The sequence below is a fragment of the Chrysemys picta genome, chromosome 4 (genome assembly GCF_011386835.1).
Source record: "Chrysemys picta bellii isolate R12L10 chromosome 4, ASM1138683v2, whole genome shotgun sequence".
In the NCBI taxonomy this organism is placed as follows: domain Eukaryota; kingdom Metazoa; phylum Chordata; order Testudines; family Emydidae; genus Chrysemys; species Chrysemys picta.
In genome coordinates, this window is record NC_088794.1 from 93902174 (window position 1) to 93926583 (window position 24410).

The following is a 24410-nucleotide window of genomic DNA, read 5'->3' on the forward strand; positions in this document are numbered from 1 at the left end:
AAAATAGGGAAGAAAGTAGGAAGGAGCCCAGGGAAACAGCAACAGGGTCTGACATTGGGTAGACTATGGTTGCTAGAGATAGGGTCCCCCTGAGCTGCAACCCAGAGTAGAGTAGAGATAGGCCCGGGTTCCCCATCAGCCTCTGGGGAACTGACACAGTTTGGGCAGTGGATCAGAAGACTGCCTGAGACAATTCATCCAGTGGGACTTTGATATCCTGGAGGGAGAAAACTACAGTGACCTGGCCAGAGGGCCATGCTGCGAAGAAGGAGCACTTCAAGCCACGAAGGGGGAATATCCTGACTCCAGAGAGACAGAGTGCGAGACAATGGGGCGAGAAACCGAAGGAGGGGACGTCTGGCTGGTCGAAAGCTAATCTCCAGATCAGCCATAGTATCAAATCCCTGTGCCTGGCAGAGCAAGGGTTGGCTGGTAGCAGCCTCTGACGCTTTTGAAAACCTGTAATCACCCCTTAAACTTGGCTCAATACTTGCAGGGTTTCTCTGATGCTGTGGTGGGGCCCACAAAGAGACCTTTATAGAAGTACTCAACTGGGAGGACCCACAGAGTTAGAGCCTCAATGCTCCAGTGATTCCTCAGCTAGGGAGAGGAGATTTAAATTGAAAAGAACTCACTACTGCATGAAAAAAGAATAATTACAGTTAAAAAAATGGGGTTAGGAGACACTGAACCACCAACTTGATCCACTTGCCAGATAAAGAATTTCTGATGGGCTTCACAAGAAGATATTGCTAAGTGCCATAGCTTACCAACAGTGCTGAACCACCTATGGTATCTTCAGAGAGGAGGCACAGCCCATCCGGAACAGAACTGTGGGAGACCCTGGGCTGCAGAAAAGAAAAAAGAAAACTAGCCCTGTTTAACATATACAGTTATTAAAAGACACACTGGTAGTGAACTGATATTTTTTGCACATGCAACATAGGTCCAAAATAATCTAGGTATAAACAAGTCGGGGGGGGGGGGGGAGGAATTCTTTCCCATAATGGAGCTGCAATTAATGCTATAGATGGCACTCTACTCCCTCATCCCTTCTCCTGACATGTATGGTGAATCCAAACTGACCACCCTCTTGGCTACTAAAATATTTTCTACAGCTTTCCCAATTTCAACAGAAAGAACATCATTGTGATTCTAGATGGCAAGGAGATAGATGGGTTCTCCAAAGCAAGCAGCAAGGATTTATTTAAGCACAACTGTTATGCTGCAGGGAAATGTCTTCAAAAAGGGATGCGAGGATCAAGAAAACCAGAACAAGAAACTTAACGTTTGTAGCGGGGATACATCTTACAGAATGTGGTGCAAGAAAATCTCACCTTGCAGTTTGATTAAGGATAGCCAGAATGGTTCAAGACATCTGAATCCAATCTAATGACAGTCTTAACATATATTAATGAGGTGACATATAATGAAAGTTTAGCTTATGTACTGAACTGTTTTTCAAGAATCATCTGATTAATGACAAGTTTCAGAGTAACAGCCGTGTTAGTCTGTATCCGCAAAAAGAAGAACAGGAGTACTTGTGGCACCTTAGAGACTAACAAATTTATTAGAGCATAAGCTTTCGTGGACTACAGTCCACGAAAGCTTATGCTCTAATAAATTTGTTAGTCTCTAAGGTGCCACAAGTACTCCTGTTCTTCTTTTTTCATCTGATTAATGTACGTTGGCAGAGATTAATGGTTACAGTAAAGAATCATGAAATTAAGAGGGGAAATGAATACAAAACAGGTTTAACAGGCAGATGTGTTTTAAACCTCCAGGACTGACCAGTTTCCCCAAAGAGAGAGGAAAAAAAAAAAAAAAAGGAGTGTCTAGGAGTACTGTATCAGAGAAGAACAAGTCTCTGTGGCGACTAGGAAGTACAATCAGATAGGAATTCTTAGGTTTAGTTAGTTACAGCATACAATAGCACCATCACCAAGGGAACCTCCATCCCTCATCCCATTTTCTGCCCTCCTTACTTTGCTGCTACATCCTCCTACCTGAGTCACATGGAGAAGAGGCTGAACAGAGATTCCCTGGCCTGAAGCCTAAAAGCTGCTCCACACTAAGAGAAACAGAACAGGAGCACCTTGACAGTCATTGACTGCTGAGGGTTCTGATGGTGGAGATAGGGAAGGAGTACAAGAGAGCTCTCTCATTTGAGAGGGAGACAATAAAAAGAAGAGTAGAGAGAGGGGTTAGATTGTTGAGGGAGAACACCTGAGAGAGTATGGAGAAGGAAAGAGAGAGAAATAACCCAGTTTTATCTGCTTTTGCCTCTCACTTTAGAATTTTAAAAGACAAGTACACTCAGTCTAAGAACAAAATGAAAGTGTAGTCATAGACTGAAGTTTTTCAAGTTGGAACAGAATAAAATAAACAGAATACCCTAATTATGTTTTGCATCCCCCCTCCAGACACAGTGAAAGTTATAGCAAGTATCCAAAACATTAGAGCCTCCTATCCCACAAAAAACCCACCACCAATAAAACATGAAGGTGAGTGAAGAGTGCAGCACACATCAGCGGGCTGACTGCATGCTACTTTTCAAGAACGTTAAAAAGAATTAAACTACTTAGCACTATCTGTCTCTGCAAAAACATGCACTATGTAACACATTGGTTCCATACACTGATTCTTCCCTACCATGTGTGATTATCTATCACCACATAACTTTTGCTCTTTTCATGTACGTGTTCTGACAGCTTGATCTGAGCATATGAAATTTATATATGGAAACACACTAGTTCTGTGTTGATGACACTTAGATAACTGAATGCTACATGAAATAATATGGCCCTATTCTATGAAGTCCTAAGCATCTTTCCATGAGGAGCAGGGTACTCAGCATCTGGCAGGATTGGGCTTTTATTGAATAGTGGAAAATTAATGCTTTCAGTATGCTATTTGTATAATCAGGAATTTGTAACGTGTGTGTGCATGGCCATAAATAGGGCCCTACCAAATTCATGGCCATGAAAAGCTTGTCACAGACCGTGAAATCTGGTCTCTCCCAATGAAAACTGGTCTTTTGTGCGCTTTTATCCTATACTATACAGATTTCATGGGGAGACCAGCGTTTCTCAAATCGGGGGTCCTGACCCAAATGGGAATTGCAGGGAGGTCACAAGGTTATTTTAGGGGGGGGTCATGGTATTGCCACCCTTACTTCTGCGCTGCCTTCAGAGCTGAGCAGGCGGAGAACAGTAGCTGTTGGCCGGATGCCCAGCTCTGAAGGCAGTGCCCCGCCAGCAGCAGCGCAGAAGTAAGGGTGGCAATGCCATACCATGCCACCCTTACTTGTGCACTGCTGCCTTCAATGCTGGGCAGCTGGAAAGTGGCGGCTGCTGACTGATTCAACCTGATTGGCTCTGTGAATATGGGGAAAGAGGCGGATGTGATATATCGACTTTAGCAAAGCATTTGATATGGTCTCTAACAGTATTCTTGCCAGCAAGTTAAAAAAGTATGGATTGGATAAATGGACTACATGGTGGATAAAAAGCTGGCTAGATTGTTGGGCTCAATGAGTAGTGATCAACGGTTTGATGTCTAGCTGGCAGCCGGTATCAAGCGGAGTGCCCCGGGGGTCGGTCCTGTGGCTGGTTTTGCATCTTTATCAATGATCTGGATGATGGGATTAATTGCACCCTCAGCAAGTTCGCAGATGACACTAAACTGGGGGGAGAGACAGATACACTGGAGGGTAGGGATAAGGTCCAGAGTGACCTAGACAAATTGGAGAACTGGGCCAAAAGAAATCTGATGAGGTTCAACAAGGATAAGTGCAGAGTCCTGCATTTAGGATGGAAGAATCCCATGCACTGCTACAAGCTGGGGACCGACTGGCTAAGCAGCAGTTCTGCAGAAAAGGACCTGGGGATTACAGTGGATGAGAAGCTGGATATGAGTCAGCAGTGTGCCCTCGCTGCCAAGAAAGCCAATAGCCTATTGGGCTGTATTAGTAGGAGCATTGCCAGCAGATCGAGTGAAGTGATTATTCCCCTCTATTCGGCACTGGTGGGGCCACACCTGGAGTGCTGCTGGTGAGGCCATACCTGGAGTCCAGTTTTGACCCCCCCCCCCAGAAGGGATGTGGACAAATTGGAGAGAGTCCAGCGGAGGGCAACAAAAATTATTAGGGGGCTGGGGCACATGACTTATGAGGAGAGGCTGAGGGAACTGGGGTTATTTAGTCTGCAGAAGAGTGAGGGGGGATTTGATAGCAGCCTTCAACTACCTGAAGGGGGGTTTCAAAGAGGATGGAGCTAGGCTGTTCTCAGTGATGGTCCAGCTCTGTAGGCAGCAGCACAGAAGTAAGGGTGGCAATACCATACCATGCCATCCTTACTTCTGCGCTGCTGCTGGTGGCGGCTCTGCCTTCAGAGCTGGGCTCCTGGCCAGCAGCTGCCATTCTCCAGCTGCCCAGCTCTGAAGGCAGTGCCGCTGCCAGCAGCAGCACAAAAGTAGGGGTAGCAGTACCACAACCCCCCTACAATAACCTTGCAAACCCCGCCCCCAACTCATTTTTGGTCAGGACCCTACAATTACAACACCATAAAATTTCAGATTTAAATAGCTGAAATTATAAAATTTATGATTTTTAAAATCCTATGACCATGAAATTGACCAAAATGGGCCATGAATTTCAACAAATGAATGAGATTATCTAGAGATCACCACCCACGGCTATCCCATCCAGTTCCACTCTTTACCCTAGGTTCTCAAACTTTTGTACTGGTGACCCCTTTCGCACAGAATATAGAGGTGAAAAATAACAGACTTCAACCCTACTGTCCCGCTGCAAATTTGTGTACATAGAGTCAATCCCTTACCTCTCTCTAAAAGTGCAAAGTTTCAAAAAGTTCAATGAATAGAAGATTGTTGGGGGCGGAATAGATCTGGACAAGGAGAAGAAGACTGGAGATAAATGTGAGACGGGAGGGATAGGCAGTAGAAACAAAATTGAAACTGTTTGAGCACCATATTCCAGAAGTCTTGAGGTCTTTTTTCTCATTGATTTGAGATCTACCAAACCATTCTCTCACTAGAAGGGAAAACCTAAAATGGCAGCAGACTGTAAAAGAGATCCAGTTTGGGAATATTTTAATGAAGTTCCTCTACCTGTGGGTAAGATAGGCATGTGTGCAAAATGCAAACAGTGCAACAAAGAAATGCAAGGCCTGGTTGCCCAAACGAAACACCATCATAAGAAGTGTTCCTTCTCAGGAGGAAGCTGCGTTGAAGATGATGAAAGGAACATGTCTGAACATGCAGGATCTTCAGGATGGTGACTTTTTTTTTTTTTCATACTTCTTTCTTAAGGACTGCCTGTCTTCCTTCTGGACTAGTCTTGAATTCTCATGTCTGAGCAAAAAATATAGCTGTTACTCTATGGTACTATAATTTCTTCACAAAGTACGTGAAATATTCTGGAATTTGTTGGCCGTGATTTTATGAAATTCACCATTTTCACTGCATTGTCCAGCACTTCCTTCAGTCCCTCAGGCATGTGTTTTGTTGCAAGGGCTTGTCTATGGATGCTGCAATGAGTCCAAGAGACTTTTGATGCAACCTTTTTTGTTCGAGCTACAAATCCAGTATACTTCCCCGTCATTGATGTGGCCTCATCAGTGCAAATGCCTAGGCAACGAGACCAATCTATTTCCTTTTCTTGAAAATATGCATTAGTCAGATTGAAGATATCTTTTCCAGTTGTACGTTCTTCCAGTGGTCGGTAAAACAACAAGTCGTCTTCAACCAGACCTTCACTGACATAACGTATAAACAGTAGCAAAATAGCTAGATTAGCTACATCAGATGATTCATCCAATTGTATAGCATAATATGGATTATTTTTCACTCTCTGTACAATTGTGGGCTCTACGTTATTTGACATGTCATTAATTCTTCGTGACAACGTATTATTGGACAAAGGTACCATGTCAATCCTTTTTGCAGCCTTTTCTCCGAGCATGCAATGAACTACGTCTTTTATACATGGACCAATCAAGCTCTCTGCTATGGTATGGGCTTCTGATGCTTTTGCTACTTGGTAGCTCACGCGGTATGATGCTTCAAGTGCATTTTCATTATCAGTACTTGCTTTGGATATAAAACTGGTAATGTCACTTTTCCTCTCAGCTAATTTTCGCTTGAAAAAATCAACAGGCTTGTCGAGTTGTGCAGGATGCCTAGTTTCTAAATGGTGCCGAAGTAGAGACGGTTTGAGGCTGCTGTTTGCTAGAACATCACCACAAATCACACACAGTGGTTTTGGACATTCTTGATCACCAATGCATGTAAAGCCATATTTTATATAATCATCATCATATTTTTTTTTCTTTGTAAGTGACTTTCCATCAGTAGATTTTCCACAGTGTGGACTTGAGGAATCACTAGCTGATTCTTGCGTCTTTACACTTTCCTTTTTCAGCCACTTATCCATTGAACTTGTGTACAAAAGTTCTAATAAAAACAACAGAGAGAGACTGCTAACAACCAACAAACTAGAAAATGAGAAGATTCACTCAAGTCTCACTGAAGCAAAACAGCACTCCAGAGACAATGACAATTACAGAGGCACCTTAACACTGCTACACTGGCTACAATGTGCTTCCGGCTGGTTTGGCTACCAAACAGCTTTTCTTCCGCCACGAGGTTTCTCCCTAGGAGGGTGTCCTGCGAGGGACAAATTAGCTTGGACCACCCCCTACGTACAGCATTGCTCCTGCTAACTCTGCCCTCCATGCCAACTTCCCCTGTCTGACAAAGACAGGAGTCCGAGCTGTCACCTGTAGGTCTGGGGGTCTCAGCTGCCACCCTGCCCGCCACAGGGCTCAGGCTACTGGCCCCGCGCCAGGGCCTGGGCTGCTGGATCCACACTCCCTGGGGCTCCTGCTGCTGAACCCCACTGACCGCCCCATCAACTGAGCTCCACTGAGCTTGTGCTGCAGGTCCCGCTGACCGCTGGGGCTTGGGCTGCTGGCCCCGACTGCCTGGCCCCGCTCTCCCTGGGGCTCGGGGCTGCCAGCTCCGCTGGAGCGCTGGGGTTCAGGTTGCTGGCTGCTCCACTGACGGGGGTCAGGGCTCAAGCTGCCAGCCCCAACTGCCCGGCCCTGCACTCAAGGGGCTCAGGGCTGCCAGCCTGCCGGAGCGCTAGGATTCAGGCTGCTGGCTTCCCCGCTGACGGGGGTCAGGGCTCGAGCTGCCGGCCCCAACTGCCCGGCCCCGCTTTCCCTGGGGCTTGGGCTGCCGGCTCCCCCGCTGACAGGGGCAGGGCTCGGGCTGCCAGCCCCAACTGCCCGGCCCCGCTCTCAAGGGGCTCGGGGCTGCCAGCTCTGCCGGAGCGCTGGGATTTGGGCTGCTGGCTGCCCCGCTGACAGGGGTCAGGGCTCGAGCTGCCAGCCCCAACTGCCCGGCCCCACTCTCCCTGGGGCTTGGGGCTGCCAGCCCTGCCGGAGCGCTGGGGTTCGCACTGCCAGCTCCCCCGCTGACGGGGGCAGGGCTTGGGCTGCCGGCCCCAACTGCCCGGCCCTGCTTTCCCTGGGGCTCTGATTGTCTGCCCTGCAACCAGGTCCCACCTGCTGCCTCCAATGCCGGGGTCCTCTGGCCGCCATTAATGAATTTTTTCTTGCGAACCCCCTGTAACGTTCTGCAAACCCCAGTTTGGGAACCACTGGTCTAGAGGGTAAAATTGTTAACCTGAGTCTTGATGGGTGGAGCAATGTCCACAATGATCCTGTTGTATGTGCTTGTGTGACAACAGAAGAAGGGAATGTCTTCCTTACAGAACACATGCTGAGTACCATGAAGCCTGTTTCTGTAGCCTTGAACAAAATGCAGATAAATAGCTGTTTTATTGCTGACGCCGTAGAAATTTGGAAGGAACTGAGTGAGATCTTAAAAAGAGAAATATGCAATGACAGAGTTAAATTACAAGTATTAAAAAAACAAATGGGACACGCACTATCTCCAGCTCATTTTCTTGCAAATATTCTCAATACTCGGTACCAGGATCAAATCTTAACTGCCGAAGAAGAGGAGTTGACTCTGACATGGGCATCCAGCAATCATCCCTCCATAAGGTCAACTATAATAAACTTCAGAGCTAAGGGTGAACCATTCAAGAAATATGTTTGCTGATGCGGTTTTAAAGAAAGTCACACCAGTGAATTGGTGGAAGTCACTTAAGCACTTGGATTCAGAGACTGTTGAAGTGATAATCTCACTTTTAACAGCGGTAGTTTCTTCTGCCGGTATAGAAAGAATATTTTCTTTCTTTGGACTAATTCATTCCAAATTGAGAAATTGTTTGGGACCTGAAAAAGCAGGAAAGCTTGTTTTTCTTTTCCAGATAATGAACAAACAAGGAAATGAAGGTGAAGATGACTGAGTTAGCTGCAGAAGCCAATATTTAAAGTTTCTCATGTTGACATAGTTGATTTAATTTGTTGTTTTTTTTTAATATTTCATTTAACTATTTTAGTTAAAAACAATGTAAACAAAAACAAACTTGATTTTAAAAAAAACTTGAATGTCTAACTAAACTCAAAAATACATATGCTTGTTTTGTTAAAATATTATATGTTTGCTGTTGAAGAAAAAAATCCAGAATACGTAACGTTGTTGTTTTAGTTAAATAAAACAATTTAAATGTCTGTCTGGTGATGTTCTCGTCCTAATACAGCATGGCAAGAAAATCCTCCAAATATTAATAATTAACCTGTTGAATTGGAGATATTTATGAAGTCTTTGGGAGGTGAACTATCTGCTTCAATTACCTTTGGTAAATGAAATAACCAAAACAATCATTCATCTTCTGATATAGCTGTAAAACTAATCTGAAAAGTTTTCAAAATAAATCACTGTTTAAAAATGTATAGTGTGTACCTTCTAAAAATGAAACCTACATCTATCTCTGAGTTGTGAAGAATATGTATTAAGGTTATAATAACCAACAAGAATGCACTTTTATGTAGAAATCCATGATTAAATCGAGACTTCTTTTAAATCATAATTTAAATCAAATCCACCCTGATCCAACAACTATGCAATTAAACTGGGATTCTAGTTTTTGTGGCCTCTGATAAAAATGAAAGGTCTTAATTATGGACAGATAAAGTATTATGTTTATATGATTTTTTTCCAAGATGTTGCTATACGAGTACAGTTAAGGTAGTTTGGCCTCTTCTAAACAGAAGAGACAACTGCTTTGTCCATCTTTCAAAGGAATTCGTCCATCACAGGACAGAAAGGACTTGAAGCATGCAAGTTTCGATCAGCCATGTTGAGGAGCTCTTTTGGAGGGGTGTATGGGGATGGGGGCAATATCTGACCATCAGTAATCAGTCCAGACAAGTTGAGGAGGTTCAAGGTGGTTGTATATCAGTAGATCAGAAGATTTCTGAAGATGCTGAAAAAAGCATTAAGAGTTTTACCCGGAGTAAAAAACTCGGGAGCCAGGTTCCATTTCACTGCCATGGATAGTAAGAAAGAACTGAGGCAGGGTCACAGCCACTCCATGCTTTATGCACTTGTATGCGGGCAAAGAGGCAGAGAGCACATGCATGGCCCTGACGGACACCGCTATTCAAAAAACACTGATTTCGTACATGCGCTCCCATGTTGGGATCCACATTAACACATACTAGAAGAACTTTAGTTTCCCCTATGTCCACATGGCCTCCCTCCCATGAATTCTAGAAAACTTTTTCCTCCTTGTCCCTTCCCTGAGATTCATAACTGGAGGGACAATTATTAGCAAAGGGCTTGTCTATACTTACGCGCTGGTTCGGCGGCAGGCAATCGAACTTCTGGGTTCAATTTATCGCGTCTTGTCTGGACGCGATAAATTGAACCCAGAAGTGCTCCCCGTCGACTCCGGTAATCCTGTTCGGCGCGAAGAGTACGCGGAGTTGACGGGGGAGCCTGCCTGCCGCGTCTGGACCGCGGTAAGTTCGAACTAAGGTACGTCAACTTCAGCTATGTTATTCACGTACCTTAGTTCAAATTGGGGGGTTAGTGTAGACCAGGCCAAAGAGATGTAGGAGTGGCAAGGGGGACACACAGGATCACCTCAGTGGTGCAAGAAAAGAATGCAGAAAAACACCCTCTCCTCTCTGTCTCATTCACCAAACCTACGGTCTGTCAGAGGGGAATCACGCTGCTGGGATCTACAGCGTGAAGGTCATCCTAGGTGAAGCTCTAGCAAATCCCCTATGAATTACTCCTGAGCACTCCCACAACTACAAACCACTAGGTGCATGGTGTGTGGTTCATGGGGGAAGAATGGATCTCTGGAAGGCGAGGGTGTATGAAGATATGGTGGAGCAAGTGACTTACTGAAGGGCATGGGGAGCTGTCAATTGCAGTGGTGCAGATACAGAGTGTGCACTCTGGTGCAAGTTTAGACATATAAGAAGAGAAAGCGAAATGTCAGTGCTTCCCGTCTCCTTCCTTCTCCACCCAGCATACCTCTTGTGGGTTTGCAGCAGCGGGGTTCCCTATTGATGAACTATAGGTGGACTGAACCAGAGGACCCCATGAGTTCTGCAGGGAGGGGAGGACTGGAAGTGGGCTTTGCACATAGGCAGTCTCCTGATCACCTCCTTAGGTTAAATAGTAAGGAAAACCCCCCAAAAGACCCCAATGAGGTTTCTTGGACTCCTTCTGAGAGGGCAGGTCTATGCTAACAGTTAAGTTGATCTAACTTACGTCGCTCGGGTGTGAAAAAGCCCCCCAAGCAATGCAAGTTTCATGCTATCCACACTAGAGCAATGCTGGAGGGAGAGCATCTCCTGCCGACATAGCTTGTGTTTCTTGCTGAAGTGGAGTAATTATACTGACGGGAGAGTGCTCTTCCATTGACATAGCACTTCTTCACCAGATGCGCTACAGTGATGCAGCTGCACTGATGTAGCGCGGTAGTGTAGACTTGCCCTCAGCCTTTGATGGAAACATTCCCTTTGTTCCTCCAATTGACAAGCCTCCCTAGTGACCAAATTACAGAAGTAGACCTCACAGGGTAAGAAGAAAAGGGTAGATATTTATTTATTTAAAGTTTAGTTCTCAGTAGGCATTTGCCATGCTAAACTAAGCTTACTGGAGCAGACAGTCTCGAGCAAGATAACTAATGAAAAATGTTAAGAGCTTTTGTAATTTGACAATAGCAGACTAAAACCTGGTTATGACCACCAGATATCAGCTAGGGGAATCCAGTAAACAGTTTTATTTCTCTCTCTCTCTCTTTTTTTTTTTTAAATAATAAAAAGGCTTTTTTTAATGGAAGGCTTTTGAAACTGTGTTTAAGAGTTCTATGTCTTAGGTACCATGATCCAAGAACTCACTGCCCAAGTCATTTCAAATGTTATAGAATTGCCCCTAGATCTAAGATAAATCTGGAAGCAGATATTACTTTGTTGCAGTGTTCTTTGGGGAAAAGAACACAAAATCAGGCTTATATTTAAAACTCAGCTGTAACCTCAATTATGCAGTGATGGCAGTCACATCATAATAAAACAGTAAAAAAGACTTTGGAAAATGATATAGCACAACTGTATCATAATGAAGCTAAATATCTGGATGCTAGCTCTTTTTTGGTTTTAAATTCCCCCACAACTTCCTCCCAAAACACAACAAAAAATAAAATCAAAATAAACAAAAACACCCACTCCTCCACATACCCACTTCATATATCAGTACATCTCTGAAAAACAATGTCAAGGTTTGGTTTTAGGGATATTTTAATATATATGCAAGTAATTTGAATGAAAGCTGAAAACAAGATCTCCAGCTTTGTACAATAAACTAAACTTGGAGGCAAAATGAGAAAGGAGAAAAAAATTAAAATTAAATTCTAATGAATCTGGATAGTTTAGGTGACAGAGAGCAAATCACCAATCTAGCTAACATGTGCCAAATGAAACACCCATTGATTTTAGCAATAGGAAAGTCCTCTACTGTCAACTGAAGAGACTATTGGCAATCACTGAAATCATCATGTTCCAGTGCACAGCAACAGTACAAAAGACCAACAGGATACTAGGCTGTATTAACAGTTTGAGGGATGCTGTTACAGTATAGTGCACTTGTAAGACCACCTCAGGAACACTATAATGCAGTATTGAGCACCGTTCCACAGGGAGGGTACTACAAGCTTTAGTGTAGGACAATATAAATGGAAGATAATATGTGTGATAAACCAAATAATGAAGAGATGTAAAAGGAGCTGGGATTATTCTCACAGTAAGACAAAAAATTTAAAAAGGTTTGATAAAATTGACAGATGCTATTTATAACCTAGTAAGAGTACAAAAGTACTAAGCCATCTAAACAACTTGGAAACTTGGGCAGAACTCTTTCATGGACATGAAATAACATACTAGGGAAGACAATTAACACTAAAGGAGGGGTTCAAAAAATACCTAACACTTGTTTCTAGAACGGACCAAGGGATATGGTGGAAAGGCAGGAAGATGAAATTAAAATGGAATTCAAAAGGTCTGTCATGTTGGGCCAGATGGTTTTTTCACTATCCTAAAATTTCTAATGTTCTAAGGTGACAAACAGAATTAGCCTGAACCTATATACTGTGAGTGAAGGCAATGAGTATGACCCTACTAAATTCATGGCCATGAAAAACATGACATGGACTGTAAAAATCACACCTCCCCCGTGAAATCTAGCTATTAGAGACTGGGAGCAGGGCTGGGGGCACCCTGGCCAGAGGCTCCTACCGTTCACCAGGCTCCAGCTGCTAGTCTGCTGGGCTGGGGAGGGACAGGACTTCCTCTTCCTCTGCAAGGCTGCTCTCAGGGGGAGACCAGACCCACCTTCGGGTACCTCCCCCCAGCTGCAGGAAGCTCTGTGGCTGCTGCCAGCTCTGAAGGCTCCCAGCAGCACAGGGGAGATCAGACCCACCTCCACCTCTGGGAATGTCCCCCAGCTGCAGGGAGTGCCATGGATGCTGCCTTCAGCTGCACAGAAAGAGGGTGGCAATTCCATGACCCCCCTACATCAGCTTTGCAACCCCCCAAGACCTCCTTTTGGGTTAGGACCCCTCCTCCCCAATTACAACACTGAAGTTTCAGATGTAAACATCTGAAAATGCTAAATTGACCAATTTTTAAATCCTCTGGCCATGAAATTGATCAAAATGGACCGTGAATTTGGTAGAGCTCTAGCAATGAGCAATATTCATACCAGAGCTCTGCCAATTCATCTCAATCCTGATCTGTGAAACAGACAACTCTATTTCCAGTCCTGTGAATTTCTCAAACAGAAGAAATGCCACTAATAGTGCCAAGTTATGTCAGGAGTTTGCATAACTAGAATGAAACCAAAAATATTCTCACTTGAGACCCGTATCCAGGTCTTCTGAAGTAGCAGAAGACCAGTGCATTAACTACCAGTGAGCCTTCTAGGTGCCTATTGTGCCTGGACACATGATTAGTTTGTTGAATTTTTAAGTCATTTATCTTTCAAAAATCGGAGAATTTTTAGTTTTAAAAAGAGATAGATACTCACCAATTTTTCCACATCCACTTCCTCTTCACTCTGGAAATCAGAAGCTCCATCCAGCATCTCATCAGCAGAATCATCAGTTTTTTCATCATCTTCCTCCTCCTCCTCTTCCACATCATCAATGGTAATATCAACAGTAGGAGTATAACCCTTTTTGTGGTGTTTGGGTTCTTGTGATCTCTGTTCTGGGGTCAGGAAATAACCTTTAACAGATTTCTCAACTTTGTTCTCTCTCTCAGTGTTACTTTTGTTGTCTAAATCAGTTGTCTTACTAGATATTGTGCTCCAAGAACTGTTGACATGACTTGAGTTATCCTTAGCATTGTCACTTTCCTTCTGAAAACCAGTGGTGCCTTGTTCTTGGTTAGGAGCATTAAGTTTTTCCTGGATATCTAGATTTCTTTTACACTCATCTGTATTTTCCACATGCATCTCCCCTGAATTATTACCATGTTCGTTGGTATAAATGATACCAGATTTATTTTCCCGTTCCTCCATTATGTTCTCTGCCTCTACAGAGTCCTCACATTCCTTCCTTTTGACCTCAGGCTGTGCAATGCTCTCCTGGAGCTCTTTTTGGTTCTGAAGTGGTTGGGTCCCTTCCTGCTGCTTGTCTTTGCTTTCCAGCTGTGCAGAAATCTCTTGCTTTTCCTGTGGACTCTGTGACTGTGCAGCATTCACCTTCTCTTCCCCTTTTTTCTGTGGCTGTGCATTTCCCTCCTGTTCAGTATCTGGACTCTCTGCTTCTACAGTGCTCGTGTACTCCTCCACATGGCTCTTTAACAGTGCTGTCTCTTCCTGCTCCCTGGGACTCTCTGGATATGCAGTATTTGCAGGAGCAACTACTGCTTGACCTAGTAATTCTGAAATAGTCCCTGAGTTATCTGAAACTTCCTCCAATACTTCTTCAGAATGTACAGAGTCCTCTTTTTTTTCAGTGATCACTTTGTTTTTCTCACTGATTGGCTTCTCACTGATGTATGAGTGGTCTGATGATATGACATCTGCAGAAACATCATGCTGGAAGCTGGGAATGTCATCTGTGTAATCCTCCAGCATCTCTGGATCCTTCTCCGTCATCTCTGAGGCAGTGAAGTTTCTGTCAGATAGGATCACATCAGCTGCAGACTTATCAGTACTATTTGATTGATCTGATGGCAACTCATTTTCCTCTTGTTTGCTATCTGACACTGTGACCTCTGACTCCATGACTTCTACATCTTCTGAATGTGAAGCCTTCTCAGGTGCTTGCTGCTTAGTAGGACTAGACTCATCCTTTTGGCTTACATTCTGGGAATCTTTCTTTATCTGGAGGGATGCAACATGATGAAGAATAGAGTTTGGGACAGACTTCTGTCCTGGGAGCTGAAGCAAGGCAAAACTGCCAGACTGAAGGGGTATGAGACTGGCAGCATTAGTTGGTTGACCACCTGAGTTACACATTGTTTTAGATTCAGAGCCTGTCTGACCTGCAATGCTGCTTGCTCCTGGAGGAGAGATCCTCAGAGTCAGGGTGCCTGCTTGTGACACAAAACTGGGTGCTGATGGAAGGATGGATGATGCTTGAGTGACCAAATTAGCTGTAGGTGCAAACTTGGATCCAACCGTTTGTACTGCTGGGTTTTTGGCAGGGGAAACCGAAGTAACAGAAGTGGAGGACATAGGTGATACAGGTGTCTCAGGAGGCTTAGAAGGCCCAGGCAACCGGATTCCTACAACAGAGCCTATGAGAGAGATGAAACACAATCAATATTTCCTAGAATCACTCTTCCAGATTCTAGTATTTGATGTTATATAAATTAAAGCAGACAGATCTTCTTCTAAGGATTATAATATAACAAAGTACTAAACCACAGAATTTCAATATAATAACTAGTGCTGCATAAGAGGTATGCTACCATAAGATTTCCACAAATGACACTCTCTTCCATATTTTGGCAGTTAATGCACAAGTTTCATCAATGTGTTGAAAAGGTGGTTATTAGAACTTGTGAGAAAAAGTTTTCATAAAAACAATTCAAAATAAACTAACTTTCTTTCCTTTACAAATGTTGTCAGAAAATTTCAAAACAATTCAAATTTAAAATATTTCATTTCATTTTGGTGGTGGTGGGAAGGAACACTCGCTTTTTTCTTTACTTGTCCCTCTTTCTCTTCTTTAAAATGTAAAATAGTGTAAATTTTCCTCACCAAAACAAAATGAACAGTTCTGAAATTTGATTAAATTAATTTTTCACAAATTTTTTCATTTAATCTAAATAGCCATTTTTTGTCAAAACAATTTTGGCTAGTGGCAAATGGTCAGATTTGTACTCACCAAAGTGATCAATCTGATTTCCTTAAAATAATGCTGAGATAGTATATTGACCCTTTGCTAGACATAAAAAAGTCTTTATCTAGCGCACAAAATTTCTAAATTTTGGGTAAAAGGAAGTACTGATAACACTTTTTCAATTTAAGACAAGTGATATTTCATCCTACGTCACATCATATCTGAATGATTATACTTTACTCTCCCAACCTACACAAGCAAGACACATTATGGGCATTTTTTTCTTGGCAGTGTGGTAGTGAAATCTCAAAACACAAATAATCCTAGTGTCCTGTACTAGTTCTATGCAATTACTTTGACTTTCAGTGGAAAAAGGGGCACATGACAAAGGAAAGCTCATCTGCTACAAGATTTACCCTCCGAACAATTCACTGAAGAATCAGGAACGAATGGCGAAGACTTTGTACCTGGATTGCGGAACATTACTGGCTGAATGTTGGATTGGGTGCCAGCAGCTCGGAGCTGATGCAGTGGAACAAGCTGGATGATCTGTCCATTGGGATGTCTAAATAGGTTTACCCCACCGGGGCTCCTGAGAGGCTGCAGGATCATCCTATGTCCCTGAGCAAGCTGCACATTATGGAGGGGTCGTAAAGCAGGAGAACCTTGATGCACTGGAATCAGCAGTAATCGGGGTCCCCCACGCTTCTCTGTTCCAGAAGACAGCCCTTGGGGGCTTGCAGTTGTAGTCTGAGAAGAACCATCTTCTGAAAAGTTAGTACAAAAATAGGATTCACAATAGGATTCACAATACTCCTTGACAGAAACAATCACATAAATCATTTGGTTTTACTTGTACCAAAATAGGTAAGATGTTTTCAGACAGAAGTGTCATTCTTCAACTAACAATATCCCTTTAAAAACTATTTTATAACATGTAATTTCAACATCCTCCATTTATCCACAAAACACATATAGCATGGACCAGAGCAGTACAATCTTCTCCACTCTACTCTGTCAATAATCTCCTCAACCACACGGAAGAATCATGGACTGAGAGGGTAATTATCTGCTTCCGTGCCTAGTTCGTGGCCTTTGTACCAAGATTACCAATGAGTATACCAATTAGAGACAACTGCTGTAGTGATGGTTTTGTGATAAGACATTTATCAGCTAGGAAATGGACTGAAACCACCAACTCATTTCATATTACCCAGCGAACAATCATCACATGGCTACAGTTTCTGTTTACTAACAACCTGACCTGAATTCAAAGCAGAAACTTAAGAAATGAAGGCTCCATACCCCATTCCGCTGAGCTGCCTTGTCCCACTATCTTCTCTCTGATGGAACTATACAGTTGCAGACTTATTTCAATTCTGATGCAACCGGTGTTTCCGGCAACAATTAGCCAGTACTGCCTGAACCTTACCTGGTCTTGGATTCAGTGAAGGACTTGTATTAATTCCAGAGAGTATAATAGGAACAGAACCAACAGACGAGGGTGGAGTGGTCACCATGGATGTGACTGCAGTTGTTGTCACCACAACTGGGGATGAGGTGGTGGTAGGAACAGGATGATTAATGGTTGGTGTAGTTACTACAGATTTAGGAAATGATATGGTCGCTACTGGTGTAGTCATTCCAGTTGCTTTTGTTACGTTCACAGTGGCTGTAGGGGTAGTGGGTGAGACAGTAGTACAGGCGCTGGTTTCAGATGTTCCAGAAGCACCAGTAATGGCAATGCCAGGAGGAGAGTGGGTAGATTCATTAGCTCTTGTATGGCCAGCAGTGGTCACAGCAGATGAAGTGGTAACACTTTCTAAAGCAACTGGAGAGGTGGTGGTAGTTGCAGTGACGGGAGGAGAGACAGTGCAGTAAACTGGAGATGGCCTTGAGGGAACCATTGGAGTGACGACCATTATTGGTGTAGGCCTGACATTGAACTTCTGTGGCCCTGTCAGGGGTTGGGGTGTGCTAACTCCAGGAATCTTCTGCTGCAGAGCTCCAACTTTACTCATCACAAACTGTGTGAACACACCACCAGGTGAGGGCCGAGCAGCTGCAAATAAAAACTTGCAGGTCAAAATCTCAACAGGTTCCCTCTTTGCCCTGCATGAGGTGCTGCAGTAGTCAATTTAGCAAAAATTAAGGACCCAATGTTGTTAAAGAGCACCTTGTATATGTACTGAAACATTTCAAAACATGGCCATTCACTTTATTGTTGTCATGAACAGGCTTTACATTATTAAAAAATTATGTTTTATTCAAGATTTACAACTTTCTGCTGCATTTCTTCCTAGCCATGCAAAAGAATCAGGCTCTATGATATTACGATCTTTATTGTGACACTACAAATAGAGAATTACAATTTCAGTACATGAAAAAAAGGAACAGGAAATAATTAGCTCATAAGGGATTCTCTAATTCTTAAAATCTTCCCATAAAAGCTTCGCTGTAAGGTCTTCCTCCTTTCACTGCTTCTTGGTCTCCATCCCCTTACCACTGCATCCACTTGTTACGCCAGCCACTTATTTCTAAGTTGGGGTAGGGTTTGCCATGCCCTTCACATTGCAATCACCACCCTTCCAGCTGAGGACTGGATGGGACTCCCCTTTGACACAATGTTCAAGCAAGCAGAGGGAGTCACTACTGAGACGCTCCCTCCCCTCACCCCTTGCTCTCCAGGGCTCAGAATGCTGACTCCATAGCACCCAGACCCTTATCAGTTGGGGAATAGAAACTGATCATCTAGTGTGACAGCACAGAGGATTATCACAAGGCAAGCCTAACTCTTAATAAAAAATATCATAAGCTTATATGTATGTAGCACCTTTAGTCCGGAAGGATGCCAAAACAGTTTTGACACATAAGTTATGCAAAAATTACTTCACCCACCATTGAAATGCAGCCACCTCTTCAAAATTGCATAGAAATACAATGCAAAAGTTTACTACAGGAAGGAGAAAACAGCACATCCAGTTTATCCCCTGCAGTGTATTTAGGTAGCAAGAACACAGCTAACCACAAATCAGAATTTTGCCAAAACACAAATTAACACGCCCTTCTCTTGCCCAGAGCTTCTTGGAATTGTTAATGACCAAGTTGTCGGGCTCCTAGATTTCACATCTTACCCAAAAGATAGCACTTCTTACAGCACAGTATCCCTTCATGCCATGCTGGGGTTCCATTTTAGTACTGACTCAGATAAAAGAGTGCCATACACCGTCTTTCAGAAGAAGTAGTTACTCACCTTGTGCAGTAACAACCGTTCTTCAAGATGTGTGTCACTATGGGTGCTCCACAGAAGGTGTGCTTGCGCCCCTGTGCTGCTGATCGGAGGACTTCAGTAGCAGTGTCCATTTGACCCGCACATGCATCGCTTATCATTGTGCCCTGCCACAAGGCTAACCAGCACATGCAGGCTAACCCTCCTCAGTTCCTTCTCTACCTCAAAGTCATAGACAAGAATTATGAAGTAGAGGTAGTGGAGCAACCATAGGGGGACACATCTCAAAGAACCATCGTTACTGCACAAGGTGAGTAACTTCTTCTTCAAGTAGTGTCCCTACGGGTGCTCCACTGTAGGTGACTCCTGAGCAATATTCTTACTGGAGGGCTGGGGCTTTGGAGTCGGGTCAGTTACAAATGGCATTACTATGGAGCCAAAGATGGCATCGGAGGTGGAGTCCCCAGTGATCAGTGTTCTGCGAAGGCGTGGACGGATGCCCATCTCACCACTTTACACATTTCTGAGATAGGGACATTCTTGAAGAAGGGAACAGATGAGGAGACCGATCTCATGGAGTGTGTGTGGATACTATCTGGAGAGGTCATGTTGCAAACCAGATAATTGTCCTAGCCTGGTAAAAGGCTAGGGCTCTCCTGACATTTAGTGTATGCAATATAGCCTCCCTGTTGCTGCAGTGAGGCTTGGAGTAAAAATTTGGAAGGTGAATCAACTGGTTCATGTAGTGCTGGAAGGTTACCTTAGGGATGAATTTTGTATTTGGCCTGAGCTTAACCTTGTTCCAAAAGAATACTGTCTCTCTGCTCCCTGTCCCCTGACTACCAGACCCCTATCCACACCCCCGCCCCCGACAGGCTCCCTGGGACTCCCATGCCTATCCAACCGCCCCTGTTCCCTGTCTGCCCCCCAGGACCTCCTGCCCCTTATCCAACCCTCCCCACCCCACCATGCTGCTCAGAGCATCAGGACTGGCAGCTGTACACCGTAGTGTACCGTAAGTACCACATTCCTACAGGGAGCAATTTAATACACTACACTGGCCCTCCATACAGTTTCGGAACCCTGATATGGCCCTCAGGCTAAAAAGTTTGCCCACCCCTGCACTAGGTGGACCCGAAGAGAACGCCCCGATATTTTTTGGAGTCAGTACATAGTCTCAGATCTTTGAAAGAGCTGCAGATGTTGGGGAGATTTTTTGGGAAGTACACCAAATCTGGAACCTGGACCATTTCTGCAGTTAAGTACGGCATGTTGAGGACTTTCTACTGTGTAGCAATGCCTCTTGTACCTCCTTCGAGCAGGAGCTCTCTATGGCTCCATAAAGGAGCCATGCCCTGAGGCGAAGAATCCCAGGTTGGGATATAGAGTGCATCCTTTGTTCTGCGAGAGGAGGTACAGAGTGGCATGGAGAGAGATCAGTGGGCAAGTCACGAGTTTTGACAGGTAAGGGTACCAAGTCTATCTTGGCCAACTGGGAGTGATCAGTACGACATGTGCGCCTTCTCTTTTTATTTTTAATAGGACTTTTGACAGCAGGGGAAACAGAGGAAAGGCATAGAGAAGGTCCCTGTCCCAGGTAAGGAGAGCATCACCCAGGTAGTGTTGCCCTATCCCTACTATGGAGCAGTAACACGGACATTTTCTTGTCCAGGTGAATGGCAAACAGGTCTGTGGTCGGTGTCCCCCACTGCCTGAACAGGTCTTGGAGTACTGCTGGGTTTATCTCCCATTCGTGGTAGTGTGAGAACATGCAACTGAGACTGTCAGCTATCGAGTTTTGTGTGCCCTGAAGGTAAGCCTCTGATAATGTAATGTCATGGGAGATGCACCAATTCCATACTCTTACTGCTTCTGCCCACAGGGAGGATGATCTGGCTTCCCCTTGTCCGTTTATATAGTACATGCACGCTATGTTGTCTATTAGGACTCCTGTGTGCAATACCTTGATCAGTGGGAGGAAACGGGCGCAGGCATTCCTGACCACCCTGAGCTCAAGGAGGTTGATGTGAAGAGATATCTCCATGGATGACCATTTGCCTTGTATTGTGAGGTCATTTAGATGTGCACCGCATCCTATGATGGAAGCACTGATGGTGAAAAACAATGACAGGGAATGGGGGTGAGGGTTGTGAAAAGGTGATCTCTTGGCAAACATTTTTGCAGGTAAGTACCAGCCCAAGGAGTTTTTGATCCGGGTGGGTCGTGACAGGGGTTTGCCTAGTCTGTCTCCATTTGGTCTGTACACTGACTCAAACCACATCTGGAGACATCATATATGAAGCCTGGCATGTGATATTACCACTGTGCCCGCTGCCATATGCCCCAAGAGTCGTAGGCAGTGTCTCACTGATATTTGTGGGTTGTTTTGAATGGTCTCTATGAGTGTGGCCAAACAGAGGAATCTGTGTTGAGGCAGGACGCTCTGGCCTGTAACAAGTCGAGGTCAGTGCCTATGAATTCCAGGTGCTGCACTGGAGTGAGGGTTGACTTCTGGCCATTGATCTGTAGGCCCAGTTCCATGAACAGGTCTATTGTGGATTTGGTGAGCCTCTTGGAAGGAGGCAATCTGAGGAGACAATCATCCAGGTAGGGGCAAATCGTGATCCCTTGGGAGCATAGGTGCATGGACACTACTGAGAGGACCTCAGAGAATACTCTTTAGCCAATGATAGCCCAAATGAGGAGTTACTCTGTACTGTTAAGAGGTCTTGTCCCAAGGTAAATATGAGGAACAGTCAGTGGAACAGTAGGACTGCAATATGGAAGTAGGTGTCCTGAAGGTCAAGGGCCAAAAACGAGTCTCCCTGATCCACGGCTGGAATAATCATAGCTAGAGTGACCATCTTGAATTTTTGAGCTTTGACAAACTTGTTGAGTGCTCTGAGGTCTAGTATGGGTCTCCAACCTCCCTTCCTTTTGGATATTAGAAAATAGCGAGAGTAAAAACCCTTTGCCTCGTAGATGTCGAGGTACTGGTTTCTAGGTCTCCTAACCGGAGGAGACGATCTATCTTGTCGTAGTTAACTCTTATGAGAAGGGTCCCTGAAAAGGGCCACAGGGTAGGATGTTGTGGAATAGGGAGGGAGGTAAAGTAGATGGAATATCCATTGCGAACAATTTCCAGGACCCATTGATCCAATGTTACACGTTCCCAGGTGCTGCAGAACGTTGCAAGACAAGCCAACTGGGTAGGAAACGTTGGTCAGCTGTTGTGGGGAGTGGACCGTCGATTCCTTGACCAACACATCAAAATTGGTGTTTGGAGGTGAACGGTTGTGACGTGGAAGGCTGTGGGCCAGATGGTTTACGCCTGGGGAACCTAGATTTCTTCCTCTGAGGTCTGTAATAGCACTGACTCGTGTACTGGAAGTTGCGTGGTTTTGTGCTGGGGCTGTGGACTGAATTTTCTCTTTTGTTCGGGCATGTAGATCCCTAACGAGCAGAGAGTGGCCCTAGAATCTTCAAGGGTATGAAGAGAGAAGTCTGTCTTCACCGCAAAGAGCTTGGTGCCTTCCAAGGGAAGGTCCTCAATAGTCAACTGCACCTCTTTAAGGAAGTCCAAAAGGTGTAACCATGTTGCATAACCACTGCTGTGGAGATGGACCGGGTCACTGTATCAGCTGCATCGAGGGCAGACTGTAGCGCTGTTTTAACTACTAGCTGTCCCTCCTGGATGATAGCATTAAACTGGTCAAGCTGTGACTCGGGAAGCTGATCAATAAAGTTGCTACGTTTTGAATAGTTGACAGGGATGGTTTGATAATAAGCGATTTGGAACTGTAGGGTGGCCAAGGAATAGGCTTTCCTCCTGAAAAAGTCCAAGCATTTCCAATCCTTGTCGTAGGGAGTGGACCGCATTTGGTGATGATGGCCCCAAGAGTTTACAGCGTCCATGATGATGGAATTGGGTGGAGGGTGGGAGAAGAGAAATTCCGTCTCCCTAACCAGGACATAATATTTTTTATCAACCCACTTACAAGTAGGCATCACCGATGTTGGGGTCTGCCATATGTTTTTTGCGGGATCCAGGAGAGCCTCATTAATGGGGTGGGCTATTTTAGAGGCTGAGTGTAGCATGTCAACTAGTTTGTAATGGGTGTCCTTGACTTCCTCCAAGGGTATCTGCAGAGTATCTGTAACTTTCTCTGCCAAGTCCTGGAAAAGCCGGAAGCCATCAGCTAAGGACAGTGGTGGAGGCATGATGGCCTCATCTCGGGGGGGAGGAAGATAAATTGGTCTTCGGAGTCACCTCTTTCTCAGTGCTGCCCTCCTATTCCTCCACAATCTCCTCCAGAGGCTCTGAGGTTCTGGATGCCATGGCCAAGGGGGAACATCTCGGGGGTTCACGGGTAAAGCTGGAAACCCGAGAAGTGTGGGGACGCTGTGCAACCCAAGGATTCCAGTACAGCCACCAGGGAGGTGGAATAGAGCCCAGTGGTAGTGCCTATGGTTAGTGTACAAAGGTAGTGGTGGTGGGGCCATCTGAGGGTATGCTCGGGAGGCCTCTTGATAGTGGACACCATAGGGAGCACAAGAGGAACAGCGGGAAATGGTCTTCTCTGGCTCGCTGTCTGAGTCCACACTAGAGAGCAGAAGTGTGTGGGAGGGTAGCTGCGAAAGCTCCTTGACTAGGAGAAGACTCAGTGCCAAGATCCAAGTGCCAAGAAGAGGAGATTCCGGTACATCAGATACTGGAGGTCTTTTGAATGCCGGAATTCCAGTGGTTTTGACCAACCTGGTGCCGCTGGTGGTACTGAAGGAGTCTGGGATCTTGCCTGTAACATGCTAGTGCTGGTCATGGCGTTGATGACAGCGCCAATGGTACAGCATGTACCAGCAGCGTCTTCTTACTGAAGTGCTGGCTCCTACCTTTGTTTGTCTATACTGCTGACCCAGTGTCCGTGCCTTAAGCATGTTAATGATATCTGCCATTCCAGATCTTCGTGAGCTGTGGATACCAGGCTGGGATTATCTCCAGGCAGACTGTATCGATGATACCTAGCGTCCCTTTCGGGGCTCACTCTGGAGACTTCCCACTCTCTTTTTCAATTAATTACAAGAGGGGGTTGCAGCTGATTTCTTCGACCCACAGTCCTTGGATGTTGAGGACTGTGGGGAAGACTCACATCTGCCAGGTGACTGTCGGTGCGGGTCTGGGAGGGAGTTTGAGGGCTTCCTCCATGAAGATGATCTTTTGTCTCAGCTTCCTGACCATTCGAGACATAGGTGTGACAGACACCATACTTCTGTGGAATGTGGCCTTCCCAGAGGCAGTGTATGCGCCGGGGAGTGCTTGTCTGCTACAGGGATGGCCTCTTTGCAGGAGAGGCACTTCCTGAAGCCCGGTGAACCGGGCAT

At 44.9% G+C, this 24410-nt stretch overlaps 1 protein-coding gene across 12 annotated transcripts in view; it reads right to left on the reverse strand.

The window, feature by feature from the left end:
• MGA (MAX dimerization protein MGA) overlaps positions 1-24410 on the reverse strand; it is an 86630-nt gene that overhangs the window by 17611 nt on the left and 44609 nt on the right. For 5 of the 12 annotated variants that reach the window (XR_010600637.1, XM_008169914.4, XM_065593072.1 and 2 more), the window contains 4 exons: positions 17235-17864; positions 16270-16569; positions 13534-15254; positions 771-848 (listed from right to left, as the gene is read on the reverse strand). Coding sequence is in view for 11 of the 12 variants with exons in the window: in XM_008169914.4 (XP_008168136.2) it covers positions 771-848; positions 13534-15254; positions 16270-16569; positions 17235-17864 (2729 nt within the window). In the remaining variant the exon portion in view is untranslated. The remainder of the gene's footprint in view (positions 1-770; positions 849-13533; positions 15255-16269; positions 16570-17234; positions 17865-24410) is intronic. The other 7 variants (XM_065593073.1, XM_065593071.1, XM_065593070.1 and 4 more) reach the window with 5 other exon arrangements.